This window comes from Aptenodytes patagonicus, chromosome 1 (assembly GCF_965638725.1).
Source record: "Aptenodytes patagonicus chromosome 1, bAptPat1.pri.cur, whole genome shotgun sequence".
Lineage (NCBI taxonomy): Eukaryota > Metazoa > Chordata > Aves > Sphenisciformes > Spheniscidae > Aptenodytes > Aptenodytes patagonicus.
In genome coordinates, this window is record NC_134949.1 from 58,233,139 (window position 1) to 58,256,274 (window position 23,136).

At 48.5% G+C, this 23,136-nt stretch overlaps 1 protein-coding gene across 4 annotated transcripts; it reads left to right on the forward strand.

The window, feature by feature from the left end:
• The first annotated feature begins 1,989 nt into the window (after positions 1 to 1,989).
• On the forward strand, positions 1,990 to 18,263 carry CBX7 (chromobox 7). Of its 4 annotated transcripts, none has more exons than XM_076337586.1 (7): positions 1,990 to 2,186; positions 3,640 to 3,683; positions 7,539 to 7,604; positions 8,129 to 8,195; positions 8,803 to 9,142; positions 11,218 to 11,349; positions 11,816 to 18,263. In XM_076337586.1, the coding sequence occupies exons 1-7, from the start codon at positions 2,118 to 2,120 to the stop codon at positions 11,848 to 11,850; spliced, it is 753 nt and encodes a 250-aa protein (XP_076193701.1). In that variant the 5' UTR covers positions 1,990 to 2,117; the 3' UTR covers positions 11,851 to 18,263. The 4 variants fall into 4 exon arrangements, with proteins under 4 accessions (XP_076193701.1, XP_076193694.1, XP_076193713.1 ...); XM_076337579.1 differs by having other exon boundaries at positions 1,991 to 2,186; positions 11,215 to 11,349; XM_076337598.1 differs by lacking the exon at positions 11,218 to 11,349 and having other exon boundaries at positions 1,992 to 2,186.
• Positions 18,264 to 23,136: the final 4,873 nt, after the last annotated feature.

Sequence of the window (23,136 nt, forward strand, 5' to 3'; positions counted from 1 at the left end):
TGAAAGCTGTGAGATAACTGATACAAATATTGCTTAAACTTCACCTGGGTCAGTTGCTGGTGTGAGAAAAGGGAAAAGCAGAAAGAAAGAAGGGAATAATCATGCAGAAATTATACTGATGGTATCAAGCATGTGGGTTCTTGTTGTATACCTCTGTTTATAAGAAGAGTATTATTGCTTGCAATCAAAATGCAGGTTGATTCGTTTTGAGAACACCTTTAGTTTTCATTAACAAAGTTTCTTTAATTTTGAAAAAAAAAAAAAAACTTATTGACCTTAAAAAGACACATATTAAATAACAAGTTGTAAATATCCTATACTAAGAAGTGCAACAGTTTATCAATGATGGATTCATCTGCAAGTTTGTTGTGACTGTGGGATTTATTTATTTATTTTATTTTATCCTAAGGTGGTCGTTGGAGCACAGGTTCTTCCATTTTCCAGTTTGGCACCACAGTAATTGGATGCAAGTGCAAGGAAAGGGATTAAAAACAGGTCATTGTAATTCAGAGAAACATTCTGATCTTCTTTGTCTCTAGTTTTTCTGAAGTTCTTAATTTTTAGTAAATTTTATCTTAAATACTTTCCTCTATACCCTCTAAAACATAGAAGCATAATACGAGAAAGGAAGGATTAAAAAGATAAAGATGATGATGATGATGATGATTATTACTATTATTTTGCAATACAGTACCAAAACCTTGAATATTCAATGGCTATGATGTTACAGAGCCAAAACTGTGTTATAAACTGCTAGGTCTATTTAATGGTTAGCCCAAAGATCACAATTCCTGACAATGAACTTTGAATTCTTAAATGGCTGCAGCAAGAATAAGCACCCTGCCAGTTACTGCATCCACACATATGGATCGGGTATGTTGTGTGAAAATGAATGCTTTCAAACTAAATGACTAACATTAACTTGCTCTCGTTGTAGACTTCCTTTTGTATGATATTTGCCATTTGTACAGTAAGGTTCATCCCATCTCAAACTTTGCATATGAAGAGCATCCAGTAACATGCAGTCACAGCGGAGGAGCAATTGAGCACAGTTGTGGTAGGAAAGGTAGCTACACATGTAGAAGTAAGCCCCTGCTCCGATGAAAAAACGTCCCAGGAGACTTTAAAAAAATAATCTGTTGTTTAACGCAGTGGTCGGGAAGCAAAAGCACATTTCTGCGTACCAGATCGGTGCACAGAGGAGCCTGGACACCTCCGTGCTGAATGCCTGCTCACTACGTTCCTATTTTCTCCTGCCTCACCCAAGCAAACCTTGGCCACCTTGAAGAGGCGGCCTTAGGTCCTGCCTCTTTCAAGTTGTCAAATACCATGTGTGCTATGCCCATAAATCCCTCAGCGCTTCATGAGGAGGCACCTGAAGCGGGTGCCTGGTCAAACGAGCCACACCGGATTTCTTCTGCGCCGGTCCGCGCCGCCTGCCTCTCCCGCCTCGACGCTTTGTCACCTGGTGGTTTCCCACCCGCCGCCGATGACACGCGATCGCTGAGGGCCGTTCCTGTGGAAAACACTCTTAAATACTACCGCTTTGCGGCGGCTAGAGATCGTGCCGCCGGCGGGCGGAGGTTCCTCACGGCGCCCCCCCCGCAAGCGCCGGGGTGTTGGAAACCGACGGCCCTTTCCGTGAGGAAAGCGGTGATGCCAGCGGGAGCCTGGCTCCCGGAGAGGGGAGGGGAGGGGAGGCGGGGTGCCGACCGCGGGGTGAAGGCGGAGCGGCGGCGGGAAGCGGGGGCTGAGAGGCGGGGAGGCGGCAGCGGCCCCTCAGGCGGTTCCCGCCCGCGCCGCGCCTCTCCGCCCCGCCTCTCCCCCCCCCGCCCCTTGCGCGCGCGCCGGGGAAAACGTTGCGCAGGTTCTAAAGCGGGGCGGGGGGAGGGGAGGGGGCGCGGCCGCGCGCGAGGGGGCGTGTGAGGGGGAGCGGCGGGTAACGGCCGCCAGCGGGCAACGGCCGCCGCCGGGCCAGCCTCGTCACCGCCGCTACCGCGGGAGGCAGCCCCCCACACACACACCCCGCCCGCCCGCCGTCCGCCTTGCGACAGCCGGCTCCCCGGTCGTGGGGCCGCCGGTGGCCGGCGCCAGCGCGCCGCTGTCCCGCCCGCTGCATGGAGCTGTCGGCCATCGGGGAGCAGGTGTTCGCGGTGGAGAGCATCCGCAAGAAACGCGTGCGGAAGGTGGGCTGCGGCGGGGCGGGGCGGGCCCCGCCGGGCGGGGAGGGGGCGCACCGGGACACCCCCCGCCCCACCCGCCTCGCACAAGCGCGGCGGGCGGGGGGCGTGGTGGGTGCGCGCGTAGCCGCCCTGCCTTCTCCCACCCCCCCCCCGCGCGGAGTAACGTGTGGCCTCGCGCTGCCGGCGGGGCGGGGGCGGAACCGGCACCTGCCTCTGCCTGGGGCCTGCAGGGCCCGCCGGCGGGCGAGGGACGCGCGTGTTGGCGGGAGTTGCTCGTGCGGTGGGTGGGGTTCTGGGGCAGCCCGGGGGGGGGCGGTGTGTGCGTGGTGTGTGTCATTGCTGGGGGGGGGGGGGGGGCCGGTTTCTGCAAAATCAGTGCTGGTGACAACAAACCGGACACCCCGAATCAAGAGCGGGTTTGGAAAGGTTTGGCGGCCAGCTTAGTGACTCAGTTTCCCCAGCTGTGAAAACGCTCTCCATCCCCACAGGGTGTTACAAGGATTAACCCATAAGCACGCAGCGTGTAGAGATCCTCTGGTGGAAAGTTCCCTACAGGGCAGTGTTTTCAAACATTGGGAAGCTGATGAGCCCCCCATGAGGAAAATGAAACTGGTTCTCTGTCTCGAGCACCCGAGCGCTTTGCTCGCTGTTCTGTCGTGTAAAGGTGTCTGCAGCTGCAATAGTGGCACTTCGAGGGGTGGTCATCCTGCACGCATGAAGGCCTCTGCCATGCTTTGGGAAGTGCTTAACAAGCCTCTCAGTATATTAAAGATTTTAATAGTTGTGCACACTCCTCAGGAGCCCTTGAACATGGTTTCCAATCACTGCTTTTTTTTTTTCTTTTTTATTGCTTTTTTTGCTTTTTAAATCTTCTACTTAGAGTGAACAAATAAATGGATAACTCTGAACTTCAGTTGTGAGCTGCTGTTTGCTTGGGTCAAAAGGTTGAGTGACTGTGATAGATGGACCAGTGTTTGAGTAAAACGTGGAGCAACTGGCAGGGAACATGCCAAAGAGATGCTTTATGGGTTCTGAAATATTGCATTTCTTCTCTCTGCTTAAAAAAAAATTCCTCTGACACTTGCTCCTGGCATACATCTCCCTCTCACGTTTATGCGTGCTGACTTCTTGTAGGATTGCCTGTAAATGCAGGAATGGTTGCAGTTTTGCTCTCCGGTTGGCCTTTGGGGTTCTGCCTGCTAGGCTTCTGCAAAGGTATGATCCCAAGCTGACAGTAGTTCAAGCAGGCTTAAATACCCCTGCGTGCCCATTTTCTGGGGAAAAAGGTATAGCAAGTGTAGTTGAATGAGGAAGTGGCTTTGTTTTGAAAACAAAGTGATGGGAAATGAACTTTTCAGTTGCGGAGTTTAGTCATGTTGATTGGTTGCATCTCTTACTGTAGCCCTTATTTGATTGCGGAGGTCACCTGTTTTCTTCTTCCTTTTTCTGCCCTTAGGGTAAAGTAGAATACCTGGTGAAGTGGAAAGGATGGCCCCCAAAGTAAGTTTTACTTGTCTTTTTTTCTTTAATATTCGGTAATAGCTTATACTGTATCTCTGCAACTGAGCATCTCATTCTTAATGGGTAACCTTTTGTGCCTCATTCCAACAACAATAAACAAAAACAAAGAGCCACAAACCAAAACGAAATCTATTTCTGGACTGGCAGCTGAGGGATACAAACTGTGTGCCAATCTATTCTGACTGGTTTTTGCTACCACTGAAATATTCTGTTGAGATGCTTTCTAGATACAAATGTTTTCAAATTCATTACGAGTTCAACAGGGAACCCTGATTCTTCTGAACTTGGAATGGCTCCTGCTTTTCTGAGTCAGCACCAAGAGGACCCTACTTTATTTTTAGTGCTACATGCAGTCTTTTAAAATAGAAAACAAGTTGATGGTCTTGTCTTGTTGTCCTACTGCTTCCCTTCTGCAATTCACACACGGAAAGGGGCCATGTTTCAGATTTATTGATTGTAGCCAAATGCAGGTGATCTTTGTCCCTTGAAAATTACCGCCATGCCTTCATTTCCTTGTCCGAAACCTTCTGTTCTTTTGAGTACCTTTTCTGCTTTTGCTTTGGTTGCTATGTTGCAAAAAGGAAAAAAAAAAATCTTTTTGCAGCATTGCTGTGCACCGTTTACAGACACTTCTCTTATTAAAATGCAGCTGCCTCTGAAGAATTGATTGTTCTGTGCCTAAACAGTCTGTAAAATGCTTTGAGATTAAAAGGATTAGGTATCTGGAGAATATTACTATGTTAGCTAGCAGTCTAGTAGAACAGCCTCCAGGCCAACCCATATGGGGCCCTGTCTTTGCTTTTCTGTTTGTAACTGTGTGTGTGTATATACACAATGCGTGGGTACAACTACATTACACATGCAGTTGCACTGCACATTGCTAAGCAAAGGGGGCTGCTTTTATGGGTTCGTCCTTGCAGTTGCAAAGCGGGGCCCGCTAGGATGGTCCTGACAGATTGTACCTGGTGTCCAAGAAGTTGAAATATGTTCCTGTGTGCCTGATCCTCATGCCTAATCCGTGTGCTTATAGGGCATGTGTGAATATAAGCAGCTTCCCCTCTCTGGTGGCGGTGGGAAAGGGTGACTTTGTTCTTGACTCTAAGTTCTGCTGTCAAAGTGTAACCTTGTGCACTTGTTGAGCACCAGTTGCCATATAGTGTGGGTCAGTTCTTGGACTGCTTCAGCCTTCTAAGTAGCCAAGCCTAATTTAATCGTTGGTAGAGGTTGGAAAATGTATTTGTAGTCTGTGAGGCGCCATCCCCTTTTGGCCAGAATACTGATGTTTATCCCATTCTCCTTTCAACAAACGCATTGAGGTCCTTCTCTTGTAAAGTCACTTGCCAAGAAGGTGGGCTGAGGCATGGCGTAATGTTTCCTTGGACAGAGCAGCCCTTATTCTTACTGCTGCCTTTCCTTGCCCTGTGCCTTGGAACTCTGGGGGAGCCAAAAACTCTCTTTTGGGAATGTAAAGCACAGCCTTCTGCCCAGGGAGCAAAGGGATGTCAGGGTTCCCTTCTTTTGATGCTGTGACATGTCCAAACACCTTCCCTCTTCCCCCAAACTCCAGTGTATTCCATTTTCTCATCCCATGTTGTATTTCTCTTCATTCCTCTCCCCAACTTTGTCACATTGCTCTTTGTAATCTCTGTACCAGTTATCCCATCATTCCCCATTGGAGGCTTCATAGAAGGGAATAAGGATAGGTCAGTAGTTTGCTGCTTTCCCATGTAATTGATATTTCACTTTTTTTTTTCTTTTTAATAAGAAATTCTTATTAATGCCCTGCACCTCAGATTTCTGGATTGTACTGCTGGAGTCAGGGAATGGAGGAGTTACAATCTGATTCTAGCTACAAGCTTGTTTACAACTTGTGTTGGAGTTGAGAGGGGAGGGGGAAGAGGAGGAGTAGAAGGAGGGGGAAGGAAGATCATATGATCTATGTTTTCCAGAGTGCCTGCTCTCTGCAGTTCTGCTGCAGCCCGGGCTGTGTGTACCCGTATATATAGCTCTGTGCGCGTGTGTGTGTGCGCGCGCGCGTGGCAAACTGAACCATGTTTTTTTTTATATGCAGTGTTTTGCCACTGCAGCGAAGCCAGAAACTGAGCTGCAGAGAAAAAGGCAACACCCACCAGGTTTTTTTTAAAAGCAAATCCCCTTTCTTCTCTTGCCCATGAAAAGCGATCCGATGTCTTTTTTCCCCCCTTGTGTTATTATTTTTCTTAAATTTGTAGAATGAGTGCCAGAATCCCTGCAGCTGGGAGGAAACCTTCCTCTGTTCAAACAGCATCTTGGCTTTGACAGCTCACAGTCAGGTTGCTGCAGGAGGCTTGAGCAAAGCAGGGAGGGAGGGATCAGCTGGTTATGAAGACATGTCTGTTTTTAACTCTCTGATGTACAGTGCACCTTGGGATATCTAAATTTCATATTTTTGTTTCTCCCTTTTGTAAAAGAATTGTACTTTCATGTCTAGAACCATTCTTCAGGAATGTTCCTATATTTCAGTACCTTTCTTCTGTCTAATGGAGAGATGAAAGGGAAAACCATTCCCAAACCACCTCCCCTGTGTACATATATGCATGTATCACGTGCCCTCATGTGCAGTTTGTACTTCATCCAGAAATGTAAACATCCTAAAATGCTTTCCCCCTGTTTAAAAGCACTGATACAAATGCACCCTTGCCCACCTGCATGTGGCTCCTCTCTGGCCCTCCTCCCCAGGGGCTGGGAGGGACTCTGCCTCCAGGCCCCGGACCTCACATTCCAGGAAAATTAATGTTCTGAGTCATTTGGCGTTTCAGACTTGCTTTCTTGCCTTTGAGTTTGTATGGTAGAGGCATGCTACCCACCTTTTCTGGGCAAACATGACCCCTTAGAAGCAAACACGCCATGAGGACCACCTTGTGATCCTTTCACCTTCCACAATGGGAGTTTTTGGCTGCTTCTCCCTGGTATTAAGTGCAGCTGTGCCCCTTGGGAACTGTTTTTGGCATGGCCTGCTGGGTGGTTTCAGTCCTTTCCTGAGCATCTGACTCTTGTCACAGCTGTCTGGCAATTGAGGAGGGAGATGGGGCACTGAGTGACACTGTTCACAGGCTACTTTCAGAGCATCAAGCTTATTTTGAGTAGTTTTGGTAGCCCTGACCACAATGCAGATGGGTTCCTCCTGCGCTGATACAGAAATACTGATGACCTCTGCTAGATAGAAATAACCTGCAGGGGGAGTTGAGCAAGAGGAGGAATAGTTGGAAAGTCGCCATCAACTTGCCTCAGGGCCCAGGTCTAAACATGTTTAGTCGAATGGCATCAGTGGAGAAAAATTAAACTCTTCTTAAATGAATACTTTCAGCTCCAGTGATTAGAGGTAATTAATAATGCAGGTGAGAAAGCATACTTACTCTTTGAGCACTCTAAATTAAGAGAGACCTATTTTTCAGAAAGCTGTATCAAATCACGTCTCATTGTTCCATGGGGTTTGTTGGATTTGAGGGAGTGCTGCAGATGAGACCTGTTTAGGCATTGACTTAAAATCAGTTTGCAAGTGCCTGCGCAGGCTTTGCAAACAGCGTGGAGGGGGCCCTGGGGAGGAAAGCCTTCCCTGTTCTACAAAGAGCTGCTTGACACTTGGCCCTGCCTGTTTTGGGAAGGAGAGGTGGTGTCTGCGGGAAGTTGGGGAGGGAATGGCTGGGATTCCTCAGAGCTCTCGCAATGTTGTGGCAGGCCCCACTGACACTTGTGAAGACAGTATCCAGGGCTGGAGCACACTGGTAGCAGGCCTGCAGAGGGAATGTTTCATTAAAGTATTGTTTACTTTATATTCCTTACGTTTTTCTTCAGATACAGCACATGGGAGCCAGAGGATCATATCTTGGACCCTCGCCTGGTAGTGGCTTATGAAGAAAAGTAAGGGCGCATGTTCTTTCTCTCCCCAGACACCGGAAAAGGAAATAGTGTCTTTATTTCGTAGTGTGCATAAAGTGCCCCTGTTGTCCCTACTTCAATCAAAGATGAGATGTATAGCAACGAATCCGGCTTGATCTCTGTATCCTGGTGTTGGCTGAGGCGGACAAGGCAGGGTTAAAGCAGCTCTGATTGGCACTGTTCAGGAAATGAGGCCAAGAACAAGCAGCATTGAGCCAAAGAGCAGTCAGTCTCAGGTTTTAATCAGGTCCAGGGCTGGACTGGAGTGATGCGAGGTGGTAAGTTCCTCTAACCCATCCTTGATCAGCTGAATCAGAGAAATTCCCTTATTGCAAGGCTTTCACTCCTACAAGAAGCAATTCTGGGATGTTTTCCAAGTCCACACTGGTCACCATTGGGTTTTAATGAAAGAAATGAGGGAGCTGTGCTGCGAAAGGTAGAAGTCCCGACTAAGCTTCATGCTGTGGTATTTAGTATTCAGTTTGATTTGTGTTCCTCTTTCACAGGGAAGAGAGAGACCGTGCATCGGGGTACAGGAAAAGAGGCCCCAAACCAAAGCGCCTCCTACTGCAGGTAGCCTCTTGCTCTTCTGTGTATTTCTAACTCATTAGCTGCTGTGCTGCTCCTCTGCTCACAGGGAGGTGGAAACTGTCCGTTTGCTGTTGCATGGACAAAATTGGAGGTAACAAGCTATCACAACAACATGAAATCAGTGGGTAGGCAGATAGTTGTAACCTGTTAGCTGAAGAGCTGGCTAACTTGTCTTTAAAAAAGCAAAACAAAAAAACCAAACCAACAACAGTTCTTGCTCTTTGAACTAGGATTTTATAAACTTTGGGCTTGGGTGGTTGCAGGTTACCTGGTTTGCGTGCTCTTTTAATTTCATGTTGGGCTTGGACTTTCCATCATGTTAAAGGTAGCCGCTGGTTGGAAGTGGAGTTCCAGCACGCTTTGACTGTTGCCAAGCAAAGCAGCCAATCCTAGGAAGCACATATTAGGAAGAGCTTAGATGGCAGTTGAAGAGGTGAGACAAACAGTGTTGTAGAAGCAGCACAACTTATCCTAGCTCATCTAGATGTTCAGGGACTGAACAAAGAATAGTTTCCTGGCTCCCAGGTGGGACCCCTGACTGTATTATCAGATTTCTGCTCTGACCTGTGCTGCGTTGATGTCTTGGCAGCGGCTGTATGGCATGGACTTGAGGAGTGCCCACAAGGGAAAGGAGAAGCTCTGTTTCTCTCTTGCACGGAGGTTTGGAGGAGGAGACAGTAGCCTGCCAGGGGCCAAGCCAGGGCAGGCAGAGTTCTCAGAGAAGACTGGGGGAGCGGTCCTGCCATTCTCTCTCCGGAAGCAACGCAAAAACCAGAAGTACCTGCGACTGTCAAGGAAGAAGTTCCCCCGCATGGCGAGCCTGGAGAGCCGAAACTGCAGGCGTGAGTTCTTCCTGAATGATGCAGTGGGCCTGGAGGCCAGGCAGGGCCCTGAGGACTGGGAGGCCATGGAGCACACCAGCAAAGAAGGTAAGGCCAGACACCCCTTGGCTGTGAAGTTCTGGGGCATGTGAAGGATGCTCTGCATGCTTCCTCCTTGCTTGCCTCATCCTGGGATTGTGGTTTAGGTCAGGTCCTCAGAGCAGCTCTTGCTGGCTCACATTGTGGCCCTTTTGTCTGCAAGTTACTTTCTTGTTTGGATGAACAGCACGTCATAATCTGCTTTTTTGGTGCTGTTGCCTCTCTGTAGTCTCATATCAGTGACGCCCCTCCCAGTGTTAGAAAACATGTGGAAGATACTGCAAGTTACTCCCCTCTTCTAGTTTTCTCCCAGCAGAGCTGACATGCAGGTGTGACAGTGATGAACTCTGCCTCTGTCCACATACCTGCATGTGTTCAGCCTGCTGCTCTGCTACAAGGAGCTCGGCTGGCAGTGGACAAGCTTGGACACCAGCACTCCTCTCATAGTGCTGCTCTGAGGAGCGTACAGGAATGCCACTAGGAACCCACAGCACGTTCCTCTGCCCCCTCCTTTCCTTTCCTCCCCACACCCCACGTTCTCTCTGAAGTCTTGCTATAGAGCTATGTGAGAGGGGGATGAGAGACATGAAGTGAGGATGGTAACTCCTTCCTGATCCCACTGAGTACGCAGCATGAGTGTAGGCACGGGAGACGTCCAAGCACTTTTGGCATTTTGAGGAGGGATACCAGCATCTTGTGCAGGAGGGCTGTGGGATGTGCGTGTCGCTCTGAGTTACCAGGGAAACTCTATCCCTGCATTATTACAGCTTCTGAAGGCATAGCTTTCCTGAGGAGTGGAAAACCAGGGCTTGTGCTGCTTGTAGTAGCTAAGGGAATCCTGTCACTCCTTGCTAGGAGTGGCTGTTAGCCAGTCTGGATTAGGCGGGATTTGGGGGAAGAGGGCTGTGTTCTGAGAATCAACGCTATCCCCTCCTTTCTGAGAGGGACTCAAACAGTGCCCAAAATCCAGAGGGGCAGCAACGAGGCTAGCACAGAGGAACCCAGTGTTGCATCCTGGCAATGGGCAAATGTGTGGGGCTGTTCCCGCCTAGAAGTGCTGGGCTCTAAAGCACTTGGGGATTGGAAGAGTGAACAGCCCTACAGAAATGTTTTCGTTCTCCCCTTGACACACGGGCTGCATGGAATTCCAGTTATTGTTAGGGGGGATTTGACTTTTCCTGGGGTGAAAGTAGGCACCCCAGATATTTGAGACAGAAGCTGGGAAATACACTCTTAAGGGGCCCTTGTTCCTTGCCCAGGTTGAGACAACAAGGTATATAGTACAGGTATAGTGACAGGGAGGCGGTATGTTTTCCTTCCTCTCTCTCTGTATTTTTGTGGCTGTCTCTAGGGGCTGGGGAGAAGTGAGGCTTTGGGTGATGGAGGGACTGATAATTATCCTTACAGTGAGAAAGTACAGGGATGCTTGCGTTTCTTGTATGGAGCTATCAGAGAGCAAAGGAAGGATATGAGAAAGGGGAAGCAGCCTCTCCATGAAGCAGTATTGATGGATTTTTGAGAGAATAGCACCCAGGCTGTGTTGCAGGTGCAGTACAAGGAAGACCCTCCATTTTGGAACCCTTTGACTCCCATAGGAGTATCTGAAGAGCATGTATAAGAGTTTGTGATTTTTTGACTTTTCAGCAGGGTAGGACATTTACAAGCAGATGAGCTCACACCTGGGTGAGTGAGCTTTGCTGACACAGAGCCAAATTAGGGGCTGAGATGGGGTGAGAGGTATCAGGGAATTGTGGATGGTTAGATGAGCTGGGTGGTGTTACAGGGTCTTTTGACCTCTGTGTAGGCTGCTCCGATGCTGGTGTGCATCTGGACACCTTTGCTACTCTTTCCTTTTCCCATTATATCCTGCAGTGATCCTCCATTTTCCCTTAGCCTCTGAGGGGAGGGCTTGCCCGTGCTCTTTCTTGCCTTGTATGTGCAGACCCAGTACAGGCTGATTTCACCCACCATTTGTCAGAAAGGAGGCCCCTTTTCCATTCTTCCCTTCCCTCTCTTCTTCCTCCTTCCTTCTCCCTCACCCTCTCTCTCTAACATGCTCTTATCCGCCTCTCCTTCTGCAGCAGATGTGGATGGCAGTCTCCCTTGGATTCCCACTGTGCCCCCCAGCGAAGTGACAGTGACGGACATCACGGCAAACTCCATTACCGTCACTTTCAGAGAAGCACAAGTGGCTGAGGGCTTCTTCCGAGACCGGAGTGCGCAGTTCTGAATCTCCGTTTTCAGTGCTCCCCAAAACCAGTGCTTTTAGGGTGGGGCTAGGGAAGGCTTATTTTATCCCTTCAGAAAAAAAAATCAAAAATGTCTCCTCTTAAAATGTTTACAGAGACCTTTTTTTTTTTTTCTTCTCCTTTTTCCCCTTTCAGATACGCAAAAAAGAGCAGTGTGGGGGGTGTGTGTTTGTCATTGCTTTGTCCATCTGAAAAACTGACAGCCCTTTCCCTGGCAAAGACTCCCCTCCTAGATGTGAAAGCAGCAAGCTGAACAATTCGCCTTTTATCCTGTTAAGTGGCGGCAGCTGCATTTGTGGGGAGAGGGCATGTGGAGGTGGAAAGAGAGCTGGATCTCTAGCTTGCCGCCTTGTTCTGCAATTGATATCCCTTGGATAAAGATACTTCTCTGTGCATTGCTCTTCCCACCTTCCTCCTCCCTCTCTTCCTGCAGCAGTGAGAGGCGATGGATCCTACCTGTGTGGATAACTCCAGCCTGTTAAGACTTTCTCTCCAGTGCTGTTTTCCCCTGTGGCCTGCTGTCAGGACTTCAGAACCGTATTTGCCTGTCTGTGGTAAGTCCGTCTTTGCAGCACAGGTCCGTATAGACAGCAGAGGTTTCTCCCTTTGATTGTTGATCATGCGGAAAGACTGAAATGCATCTCTGAAATCTAGATTGGCGATGTAAATTCAATTTGCCTTCATTAAAAGCTCAGAAACCCAGCACAGTCAAGACATACCATTCTGTATATGCTAAACAGGATTTCCAGGCTTAGCTCTGCTGTGTGAGGAATGCGTTATGGAAAGTGGGGTGTTCTTACCCTTTGCCAAATTCAGTATTAATAACAAATGCTGCCCTGAATCTGCGGTAATAAGTTGGTTGAAAACTGACTCCTCTCCCCTGGGAGGAGGGGCTAATAGGACAACCGAAGCATTGCCTGGCACTGCAAAGTTATCCAAGATACTGGCAGAGGCCCAGGACACAGGAATTGGACAGAACTGAGCTAGAAATGGACCTTGATTAGCAGCAAATTCTGTTCTTGGATCCCATTGAGAGATCCAAGGTAAAAAACGTGGGGAAGGCATGTATTAGATTTGAAGAGGGGAAAAAAATTCTTAATTCTTAGCAATGAGAATTCTTGGATTGTACTGCCTGAGTAATACTCCTCTGTGACTCCAGTCTCCTCACAGTATCTGTGATCCTGTACTACTTTACTGATGGGAACTTCCCCTTGGAAGGCTTAAAAATCTTTGCCAAGGAAAGCGGTCTGCATTTCAATAGACCCTGCCTGATCTTGCACTTAAAAATGCCTTGTGCTGGACTGCCTGTGACACTTCGAGGTTTTTGAAGAATTGCTGCATTTTGAGTTGGTAGTTTAGCATAGCATCTGTTCTTGCACATGCATGTTCTCTTCCATTTTTTTAAAGGCAAATTTTATTTAAATAACTTAAATTTTTAACTATAGACCTTTTCCTATGGAAAGCAAGAAAAGTAAGCTAGAGTCTAAGGTGAGAACTGCAGGACAGAGTGCTGCAGGGTAACATTGGCTACTGTCATGATTACTGTCCTTAAATCCTTTGTTTCCTCTCCCCACCCCACCTGAAGCATCTCTTATCTGCTGTATTTATTCTAAATGAAGGTACGAGCCTTCTGAGCTTTGAGGTGAGGACACCTGTGGAAATCCTCAATGTGTTCCTTTGAAGGGCTTGGCTGCTGGCCTGCAGAATTTGGGAGCTCTGGGGCTTCTGGTCCTCCAAACATCTACTTTTCCCAAAGTGCTTGGACTGCCCCTATGGTTTTTATTAAAAGCAGGTTTTTACCTCAGATAGGATATGGCAGCTCAGTGTAGACTTAGGATTTCTTCTCCCATCTCAGAGCTGTTTGAGCAGGACTGTCTTCCACTGTGTCACAGCAGTTTCAGGACCACTGGGAAGATCTTGAATTTCTGGACTAACCTTTTGTCTCTCAAAGAAGTGACATGGGAGTTTTATTATGGAGAAATCTGAGAGAGTGAGAAGTGGAAGCTTGGTGGGGGGATTATGTGGTGGGAGGAAGAGTGAGTGGGAAAGAAGCTTGCAATAGCTAGCAAGGGCAGACTGATGAGGTAAGCATACAGGCTCAGGATGTTTGTTGAACGTAGGTGTCCAGAGCGAGGCTTCTGTATCTGGAGTTGCACCCTCTTTTGCAGGATGTGGGGTCAGACAGTGTTGTCATTGTCACACACCCACACACCCCCTCTTCCCGACACCTGCCAAATGTGCTGAATACCTGCATCTCTCTTTTGTTGTGACCAGTGGACACACCACATAGCTGAGTCCGCTCTTGAGGGTTGTACAAGGTCAGGTAGTTATGGTTGCAGAAGCTTGAACTCCAGCTCATCCTGCTAAATCTTTATGGCATTTATAGGATCTGGTTTCTTTATTCTAATGCAGCTACTACTGCCTTTGTCCTGTCTTCATCTCAGTATACAAATACACCAAAAAAGCTTCCTATTTACTAAGGTTCCTGGCTTTGGCTGACATCAGAAGCAATACCAATCCTGCGGCAGGAAAGAGCTTGTCCTAATAAACTGGATTTCCATCCTCTGCTTTTCTCTCCACTCACCAGCTGAGACTTCTCAATGTTTTGTTTTGGCATTTCTCTTTAAACATCCTTTCTTCCTCTTGCAGTGGAGTTTTCAAAGACCTGTGGTGGTCTTTCAAAGAGGATCCACCCACAGCTTCATATCTTAATCATTTTTTGGATCAGGCTAGCTTGTTCTGCTGGTGACTAATCATCTCGCTACACGAAGTGTTGAACAAAGTACCTGGCTACCGTGCTGCTTTGTGTACAGGTCAACGAGGAGTTAACCCTTATCGGGTTAAGATGCAACAAGTTGCATGTGCGTGGGTTTGGTTTGTGTGTGTGAGGAGGAGTTTGTGGTGGGAAACTAAGCAGTTACTGTGTTGGGGTGGACTTTTTTTTGACATTTGTGAATTCTTGCTTGTCTTGAAGATCTTTTTGAGAAGATTTTTCTCTTGATCTTTTTAAAAGGTGGCTCTGTTCCATATTGTCTGGTGACATATTGTTGTAAACTTCCTTGGTAGAACTGGCCTTCAGGGACTTTAAAATTAGCTTTATTCCACTTCTGCAGGTGTGGAGATGTATGGGGGTTTTACTTGTGATGGCAAGAGAGGTTGTCTGGGTTTACTTGTCTCTTCTCCCCAATACTGTCCATCTGCCAGTTCAACCCAAAATCTGAAAATTGAATTGGGACCTCTTGGGCTAACATATCATGAAAATCAGATGCTGTGCTCGGAGCTTCGTTAAGCATTCTGTTTGATTAGAAGAGCCAGAATAGCATCCAGCTGAAGCTGAGTTTAATAATTCTATTTGGAGCACAAGCCGAGAATAGAAATGGGCTAACTCTCCCATACCTCGTTTGGCTCCATGGCTGTAAACAAGAAAAACAAACTTCAGCCAGTGGAAATTACTGAACTGTATGCAAGAAACAAACTTCTCGAAGAAGAACTGTTCTAATAGTCATTCTTAGAACTGTTTCCATGTGAGAATTTACCAGCCATGTTTGGGGGACAGAAGTGTTTATTTCATAGATCTTCTCACAGTGAACTCGCTGTATGTATGACAGAACTGAGGGGCTTCATGAGATTGGAAAACCTTTATTGTTAACACTGTGTTTAAAAAAAAAAAAAAAAAAAAAGTAAAGGACTGCCTCTGTTCCTGGATTGTTATAAACTAGATGTTATTGCTCTGATATATAAGTGATGCCTTGGAACAGCAAGTTTTAACACATAAATAGTGGCATTAAGTAGCCTCGTAGCTCCTGCATGCTCCTTGTTGTCTTGCATTTGCTTGGGGGCCCTTCTGCTTGTGAAGTCAGGCCAAGGTGGGTTTTGTTTGTTTGTTTTTTTCCTTTTTCAAGCAAGGCCAGGATATTATTGTGAGAACACCCAAAAGCAGTTCCGTTTGCCAAAATAAGCCCAAATTTGTTAGCGAATTGACCCTTGCTTATGTCAGAGCCTCAGACAGAAAGAAGCTTATGGAGAAATGAATGGCTTTTTTTTGTTGTTAGTGTTGTGAAACTGTCCAGAATTGTTCTTCTGGTGTTTTGTGGCTGAATGTATAAAATTGTTTGTTCACCTCACAGGGGGCCCTTGGCCCCAGTACTGTTTCCTGCTGTACGCCAGCTAGTGCTGTTTGATGGTTTCACTGGAATAGAGAAGGGAGGCCTCGCACAGGTCAAAAAATAGGCAGGGTAGCTCATGCAAGACCCTCGGTGGTAGCCACAACAGAGGCCAGAGTGCGGAAGACAGCAGTGAGTGCTCTCAGCCACATCCATGTATTTGAGCAAAGCTAAATCTACCACCACCCCTCCACCCCCTCCTTTCCTCTCAAGCTTTAAGTTTGTGCTTTCTGAAGTAGAGAAAGTGCAAAAACCTCCTTTTCTAAAGCTAATTGGTATCCACCCGTCCTCTGTTCCTCCCTTGCTTACCTGCAGCCTAGGAAGAAGAGGGCAAGTGGGCCTTTCTAGGAAAACAGTAGGGGCAGCTGCTTGTCAGGGAAGGAAAGGAGGGAGTTGCCTCAGTGTTGCTCTTGCTAGGTGGTTAAGGACAGGCCTTTGGGTGAGCTGGCAGTTGAGAGAGAAGGCATGTTAGAAGTGCAAAGAACTTGTAGTGAAGCTGATCCCTTGCAGCAGTGGGTGGACGCCCCTCAGAGTTCTGAGCGGGCCCTGTGGAGAGGAGATGGTCAGTGCTGCATTTATGTATCTGTCTTTTACCATTTGGGAAAGCAAGGGAGATGTGTATGTTAACACCTTGCGTAGGGTAACTTCTACATGGGAATGTATAGCATTAGCACATACAGGTAAAGGGAACATGTCGCTTTTGCCCTGCTTGTCATAAAACAGTTTTCCCCAAGGGCATGGTAAACTTGTTTTGAGACAATAGCTTATGATCAAGAGACCATACTGTCCTCTGCCTGCTGAACTTACCATCCGTGCAGAGAAAGCATGAACCTTCTGGGTGTCGAACCACCTGGATTCCACCCAAGCAGCTGGTCAAGATGGGAAGGCCTACAAAACAGTCCCAGGACAACTGGAAGGGAAGAGAAGCAATCACTTAAAATTGAATTCAGACCCTTCAAATCCTTTCCTGTAACAAGCACTTCCTGGAGTGATGACCCCTTTTTCTCTTCCACCTCTCTTTCCCTTGCACCCTTAATTTCTTAAAGTGCAGTGGCTTAGCAGGGAGCAGGTGGGAGATGATCCCTAGTTAACTGGGAATTGTAGAGAGGAGCAGAGCTCAGCGGGAGCACGTAATGGCTGATGGGGGGAGATGGATTGCCACCAAGTTGGGATGGGGCAGAAGCTTTCCTGCTGAGGTTGCTTCCATCTGCTGTGGGCTGCTCTGTAAAGATGCTAGGGGTTCTTGCCTGAGAGTGCCAGTCGGACGTTGAAAGGGAGAGCTCGCAAGACTCTTCGGAACCTCTATCACAGCTTATCTGTTACTGGGGTAGCAGAGTTTTGACCGGGAGGGGGATTTTGGAGGAGGCAGAAAGCCTTTTTTATTATTATTATTTTTTAACCAGAAAATGTAGTGTCAGCACAAAGAAGCTTTTTTGCAAATCTGTCAAAATGTTAAGCAGCTTTTTTTTGCTTTTAAATCTGAAGTACGTTTTGAAGCACTTTGGAAATGCAAAGCACTAGGAGTGCTAAGTACTCCTTATCGTCTGTATAAAAGTGGCATTTGAAAAGCAAAAGATGTATCTGTTTCAGGCCGCTGGCTGCTCCTTATCATTTTTCCAGAGCTGCCACCCAGCCCTTTGCCTCCCTCCCATGGCTGAAGGGGGAGTGTGCTCCACCGCGCCAAGTAAAGGAGGGCTCCCTAAGGGAGGAGAGGAGACCTGCGAAGTCCCTCGCTCACCTTCAGGGTGCAGGTTGGCTTCCTCCCTCCCCGCCTCCTTTGTCTGAGGAAAGGGAAAAATGAAGTTGAGTTTCAGTTTGAGTGGTCCTAGTCTGGAACTATGATCACTTCTTCCAGCTCTGGAGACATCTTTATAGAGTTTCCTGTCTGAAAAATTGCACCTTATTAGCTTAGTTGAGTAACGGGGAGACATCTGTCCTACAGGGAGTGGGGAGAGGAAGGGAGGGTGAACCAGGAGCTGTCTTCAGTAGCTGCTGGATTTTTCCAGAGGCCGTTTCCTCACCTCATCTCCAACAGAACGGCAACAAAAGAACTAAAATCATTTAGATGAAGCTTTCGTTCTGCATATCTTAAGAACCTTTTGAGCAGGCTAAGATGAGAGAATCATTTTTCCTCACCTAGCAAGCTCTACAGCTGGGGGAACCCCAGTTCTCTCACTGGGTTTTCAGCACCAACCTTTTTCCTCAGCGTACGCACATCGTTTGGACTCTTTTGCAGACTGACTCGTCTAATTTGGTATGCTTCCCTTCTGTTGGGGGGGGAGATGGGGGATGGGGTCAGTTAGAAGGGAGGGTCCCCAATTATTTTTGTTCTCGTCTCTTCAGTTGTTGCTGTTGTTCCTGTCGGCACGCTAGAGTATCTGAGTCTTTGCACACAGAAAGCTTCCTTTTGCACAGAATGAGCTTCTAGCTTTTGTACAGACTAATTGAATGTATTTGGGGAGGGGGGGAAATAGGGAGTAAACCAATTCCAAACAAACCAATCGGAGTATAATGCCTTTTCTGAGCGAGTATGTGCTGTAAAAGGAGATTGTAATAGCAAAGGGAGGGAAGGCTCAAATATAATTTGACACAAAGTGTGGTTTTATTTTTGTACTGATATGGATAAGAGACTGTACAGCATCTATTTATTTAGATGATTTATGTGGTAAATGTTGCAAACAAAATTATTAAAATATTAAATATGAGAACTGACATTTACCTATTGGTCTGTTTGTGTGGTCATTTACCTCGCCTAGCTTTATTCTACAGCTGAATTATTTTCCGCCAGTCACTTCTGTTGGTATAAACATGCAGTGTGGCTGGAAAAAGAATGGAAAACATGTGTGTGCGTGCATAATAAAGATCAGTAAAGAAGGATCAATGAAGAATGGAGCCTGCAAAAGGCTGTTTCTGACATTACTCATTACTTTGATTCGAGGAGGTTAGGTTTTTATTAATTTTTAACCCACTGGGTAAGCTAGAGCTGTACAGAGGTGACCTGGGACGGTTGATCTTTGATGGATTAGAATTTGAAGAGGAGAATGCTGATGGCAGGGTGACTGCTGCTCTGGGTTTAGGGAGTTCTTGACGTCCTTGCACAATGCCGCAGTGCCAGGACAGCTCTGCCGGCACCATCTGTAGGAGAGTGCTGGTGTGCCCCATATCCCGCGTCTCTTGTGGGAACGGAGAAAATCTGAGGCGAGGCCTGGGCTGCCGAACACGCTCCGCACTGGTTGCCAGCGGGGAAGCCTGCTCTCCTCCAAGCCAAAGCCTCCAGTGGGTTGGCCTGCAGGGCTTCCAAGGAGTTCCCCGGGAGCACAGCAGCTCCTGGGTCGAGTTCGTCCCCTGATTCACTGCAGGTAACGCAGGGCTTCGCCGAGGAGCCCAAATCCTGGGACTGCTGATACTCCGTGGAGAGAATCCCACAGTATCATTTAGGCCACTTTGGTTTCTGACTTGCTCCCTCAAGGTGGGTGCCCCTCCATCCTCTGTGGAGGGGATCGAGGCACCTCAGGAAGTGAATGGGGCTGTGTGAGGTGTCTTTAGTAGATGTAATGTGGGGGTGAGCCCTGCATCCGAACGCAGCTATGACGTCAATCACAAAAGCACGCGGAGCAAAAGCGGAGGGGGGTGGGGTGTGTTTCCTGAGTCGGTCGTGGCTCAAGGCAGCATGGTTATGTCTTGCCTGTGTTACCAAAGCGCAATCAGCCTGCTTGCCCTGAGCCAGGCAGGCTGGATTTGAGTGATGGCATCGGAGCAGGACTCCAGCCAGCCGCTAACGTTCTGGCAGCAGCTAGTGAGTGAGGTGAAGTTGTAAGAAACTGCAGTGCAGAGGTACGGGAAAACCTACTCCGGAGATTGTTTCTTCCTACCCCTGCCAATGCTGCAGAGGCTGGCTGGCACTAGAAACTCATAATGGCTTGTCCTTTCGCATGCATGTGTTGGTTGGATTAAAGGTTAATCTGGATAGCGCTTTTTTTTTAATAATCTGTTGCTATGCTGCCCCTCTGATCCGTGCAGTGCAGCCGGCTTGCCTTGCGCAGCTCTCCTGATAGGATGCCTGAGAACAAGGGCGCTCAGCTGTGCCTCAGGACGTGCCCCCGGGCCCCTGCTACAGTAGGCAGCACCCGAGAGGGGAAACCCCCGAAAGGGGAAACCGCACGGTTTGAGCAGCTCGGCACTCTCTGTTGAGAAGCATGGAGTGAAACGCAGTGTGCATGGCAAGTGCTGCCAGGAAACTGGCAGTCACCTCCTCTCTGTTCAGCGCCACTCGCCTTCCCTGCTCTTGGTCCTTCTCTTCCCAGCGTTTTGCTCACCAAGCAACTGCTTTTGAAGCAAGGATGCTAGAAACCGGGGTGGCTGGGCCTGCTTTGGGAACTCATGGGCAGGCTCCAAGGATATCGTAGTACCCCAGTGGTGTAGGCACTGTGTGAACCCCCACGGGCCTTCTCCTCTCTCTCCGCTACATCAAAAAGTTAGCGGGCTGGAGGGGTGGTTGTTCTGGCCGTTGCTTGGGCCACACTGAGCCACCCATAACTGCTGCACGAGGAGGTACATGGTCAGCTCCGCGGGGTCTGTCTTTGCTCTCGTGTGTTTCAGAGTTGCAGCTGGGAAATCTCACCACATTTTGACATGGATACCACAGCGCCAAGGGTTTGCTTAAAAACCGATGGAGCGTTTGCTTGAGGGGCTGGGCTGTGTGCAGCTGCACCAGCTCCCGGTGTAGGCGAGGGAATGACCATTTCTTTACAGAAATCTGCCGCTCCTGACAGCAACCTCCCTGGAGCAAACAGCAGTGGAGTTGGCTGATCAACCCTTGGAGTTGTTCTAACGGAGATAAGCGCTGTTACTCCTGCCAGGTCACGGGTCCACAAAAAATGAGCCTGGAGGCAGCTACCAGCTTTGAGCAGGTGAGTTTCCCGTTATCTAGTGCCATTTGAAAGATAAACAAAAATGTTCTTGCACCTGCTGCTCTCCCTCTATGCTCGTACACCCGCTTGCCAGTGATTCTGGTGAGAAAAGTCTCGTTGCTCCCCCAAAGCTTGTTGCTTCCCTGCACTGGCTTCTTGGTGCTAGCAAGAAGTGCTACGGTGTAGCCTATGGCACCAGGGTTTTGAGGGCAGCGAGGTGCCAAAAAAATACTTTATTTCAGTGCCCGTAGTGAACAATAGCTGTTCCGGGAGAGCCATCTTCCCAGGTTGGTTGTGGGTTTGTTTTTTTTTTTTTTAAGTGTTTTACTGGAAATGTGAATGAAACAAAGGAAATACCCAACAATGCTCTGAACAGCTGGATATTCTGCTGCTATTTTGCTCTGTGAGAGTAAAAGTTAGATGAAAGAGCCTGGGGTTGGGCAATACCCGTACAACGGCTGCTCACAGCGATTTGAGCAGTCGCTGTGGCTGGAAAGGTGGTCCTGCTGACAGGTGGAAGGAGAAAATAACTGGAAAGAGCACATGGAGCGCTCTCAAATGCTGCTGCCCCTTCTGGTCTATGGATCGGGAGTGCCCTGTGCTGCTGCCCTGAGGTGAGGTGTGATGCTCGTGACCCATACGTCTGTTTGGGGACAAGACAGTCACAGCTGCTGCATGTGTGTTTGTGTAGCTGTGTAAGGACTTCTCCCCCATTTGATTTAGGAGTGCAGCTTTTTAGGGTGGATGATATTGATGGTTGGAAGTTCAACTATTTGACGCTCAGCCACAAGTGTAAAAGCAGTTGTTTAAACAAAGTGAACAGTAACAAATATGCCAATTTAAATGTGGATGGTGTTAATGAACACTTAATGTGCAAAGTTAAAAGCAGTTAAAAAAGTGAAAAGCAAAACGCAACGGGTGTGATCGACTTGTTCTTTTGAAGTCACCTTCAAGCGTATAAAGAATTGAGTTTAAAAAAAAGTGGTGTCTAGAGAAATGGGGCAGTCCAGAAGGACTTGTCCCATTCTAGGTGAGAGTCTTGAGTGATCTGTCTGGAGTTTTGTTCTCGGTTGGTCTGTGATGGTCAATACCTGAGAAAGGGCCTCTTACAGCCTATTCTCGAAGCAAGTGATATGACCTAAATGCAGAATTATCAGTGCTGAAGTACACTGTGATTCAGTCCCTGACCACAGAAACACCTTGTTCTCTGAATTGTTCGCATCTCCTGAACCAGGGTCCACGTGACTATCCGTTTGCCGTCTCGTCTCTGTCAGCATTCAGCAACCTCTCCATCCACCCCCCTTCGAATGAGGACAAGGCGGTGGGGAACGCGTCCTCTCTTTAATCACTTTTCCTCTGGTCAGAGAGCTTGTGGTGGCTGCAACATTTCAGCTGCTAAGGTGAAAAAGAGCGAAACGCTGTAACAGATCTTGCCTGAATTGCAGGCAGTGATGAAATGGCTAGTTCTCCTACCTGCCCACCTTGATTTTAGGAAATCCAACCCTGCTGGTACTGATAAATATAGCTACTTCCAGAATATCCTCCTTCTGGGTGGAACTTCTGAGCCAGAGGTGGAAAGGGGAGGTGAATGCAAATGGAGAAGGGGCCACGGGGGCTGTGAGTGCTCCCTGTCAGGCTGGCTGAAAAGCGAGTAGCTGGTGACGTCGTGGTGGGTTGAGAAAGCAGCAAAAAAACAAGTTGGCCGTTACTTATGGCCCTCATCACAGCTCCCCCTTCTTCCAGAGGATATCATTCCAAAATGCACCCCCTCCTCACCCTAAAAACAGAGCTAAAGCAGAAGGCTGTGCTGTTCTGCTGTGGGCCAGGTGGTATCTCCAGGTAATGGAGGACCGTGAGCTCCACATGAAGACAGCTGCAGGGCCGTGAGCTTCCATTTTGAATCAGTGAATGATTTGTGACTGAGGTTTTTTCTTTCTATCTTTTTAGCACCTGCAAGAGAGTGTAAAGCACACTGCAAATTAAATAGGATTTTGCAGTAACGCTCTGGGCAGGGAATTCCTCTAAGTGACTTAACATTTTTCTATTTTTTTTTAAAGGTTTATGTAGCATGCTTGGCCCATTTACCTTGCAGTACCTTATATTGGCTCAAAAATGAGGGCACATAAAAGCGCGAGCCAAAAGGAAAAAAGAAAAAGGATTTAAGCGCCTTTATTGTTAGTTTTTTGCCTTGGTAGGTACTTTAAGACTGCCTGCTTCCCCACTTAACCCCCGGTGCCACCCCGCTGGCTAGAGGTGGGTGACGGTGCGGGGTGACGGCGCATCTGCGTGTGCAGAAGGAGGAGAAGAGGCTGCGCGGCCCCCGCTGCCGCCATTGTTTTAAGTAAAAGGAGGACCCGTTCCGGCGGGAAGGGGGCTGAGGCGGCGGAGGCGCAGCAGCACCGCTGCCGTGCCGAGGGTCTGCCCCGGGCGGACTTCCCTTCCCGCTCCCCCGGGAACCGCCCGTCACTGGCCCCTGGCCTCGAACGCCATCCCCCGGGGCAGGGGGCGCGGGTCCCCCCCCCTCACACGGGGCGACGGCAGAGCCCCCGCCCTCACACCACCCGCCGCGCGGCCCCTTTAACGGCCAGCGCCTGCGCGCGCCCCCCTTCCCTTAGCAACCGCCCCCCCCCCCACCACGGGGGGAAGGAGGGTCACGGCACGAGGAGGGCGGGGCGGGGGGC

Bases quoted from the DNA above. Each gene is read 5' to 3' on its own strand.
- CBX7 (XM_076337579.1), top strand. From the start codon at position 2,118: ATGGAGCTGTCGGCCATCGGGGAGCAGGTGTTCGCGGTGGAGAGCATC. The intron at 9,143-11,214 runs GTAAGGCCAGAC...CTCCTTCTGCAG, and splicing joins GGAGCACACCAGCAAAGAAG to CAGATGTGGATGGCAGTCTC. The intron at 11,350-11,815 runs GTGCGCAGTTCT...CTCTTCCTGCAG, and splicing joins GGGCTTCTTCCGAGACCGGA to CAGTGAGAGGCGATGGATCC.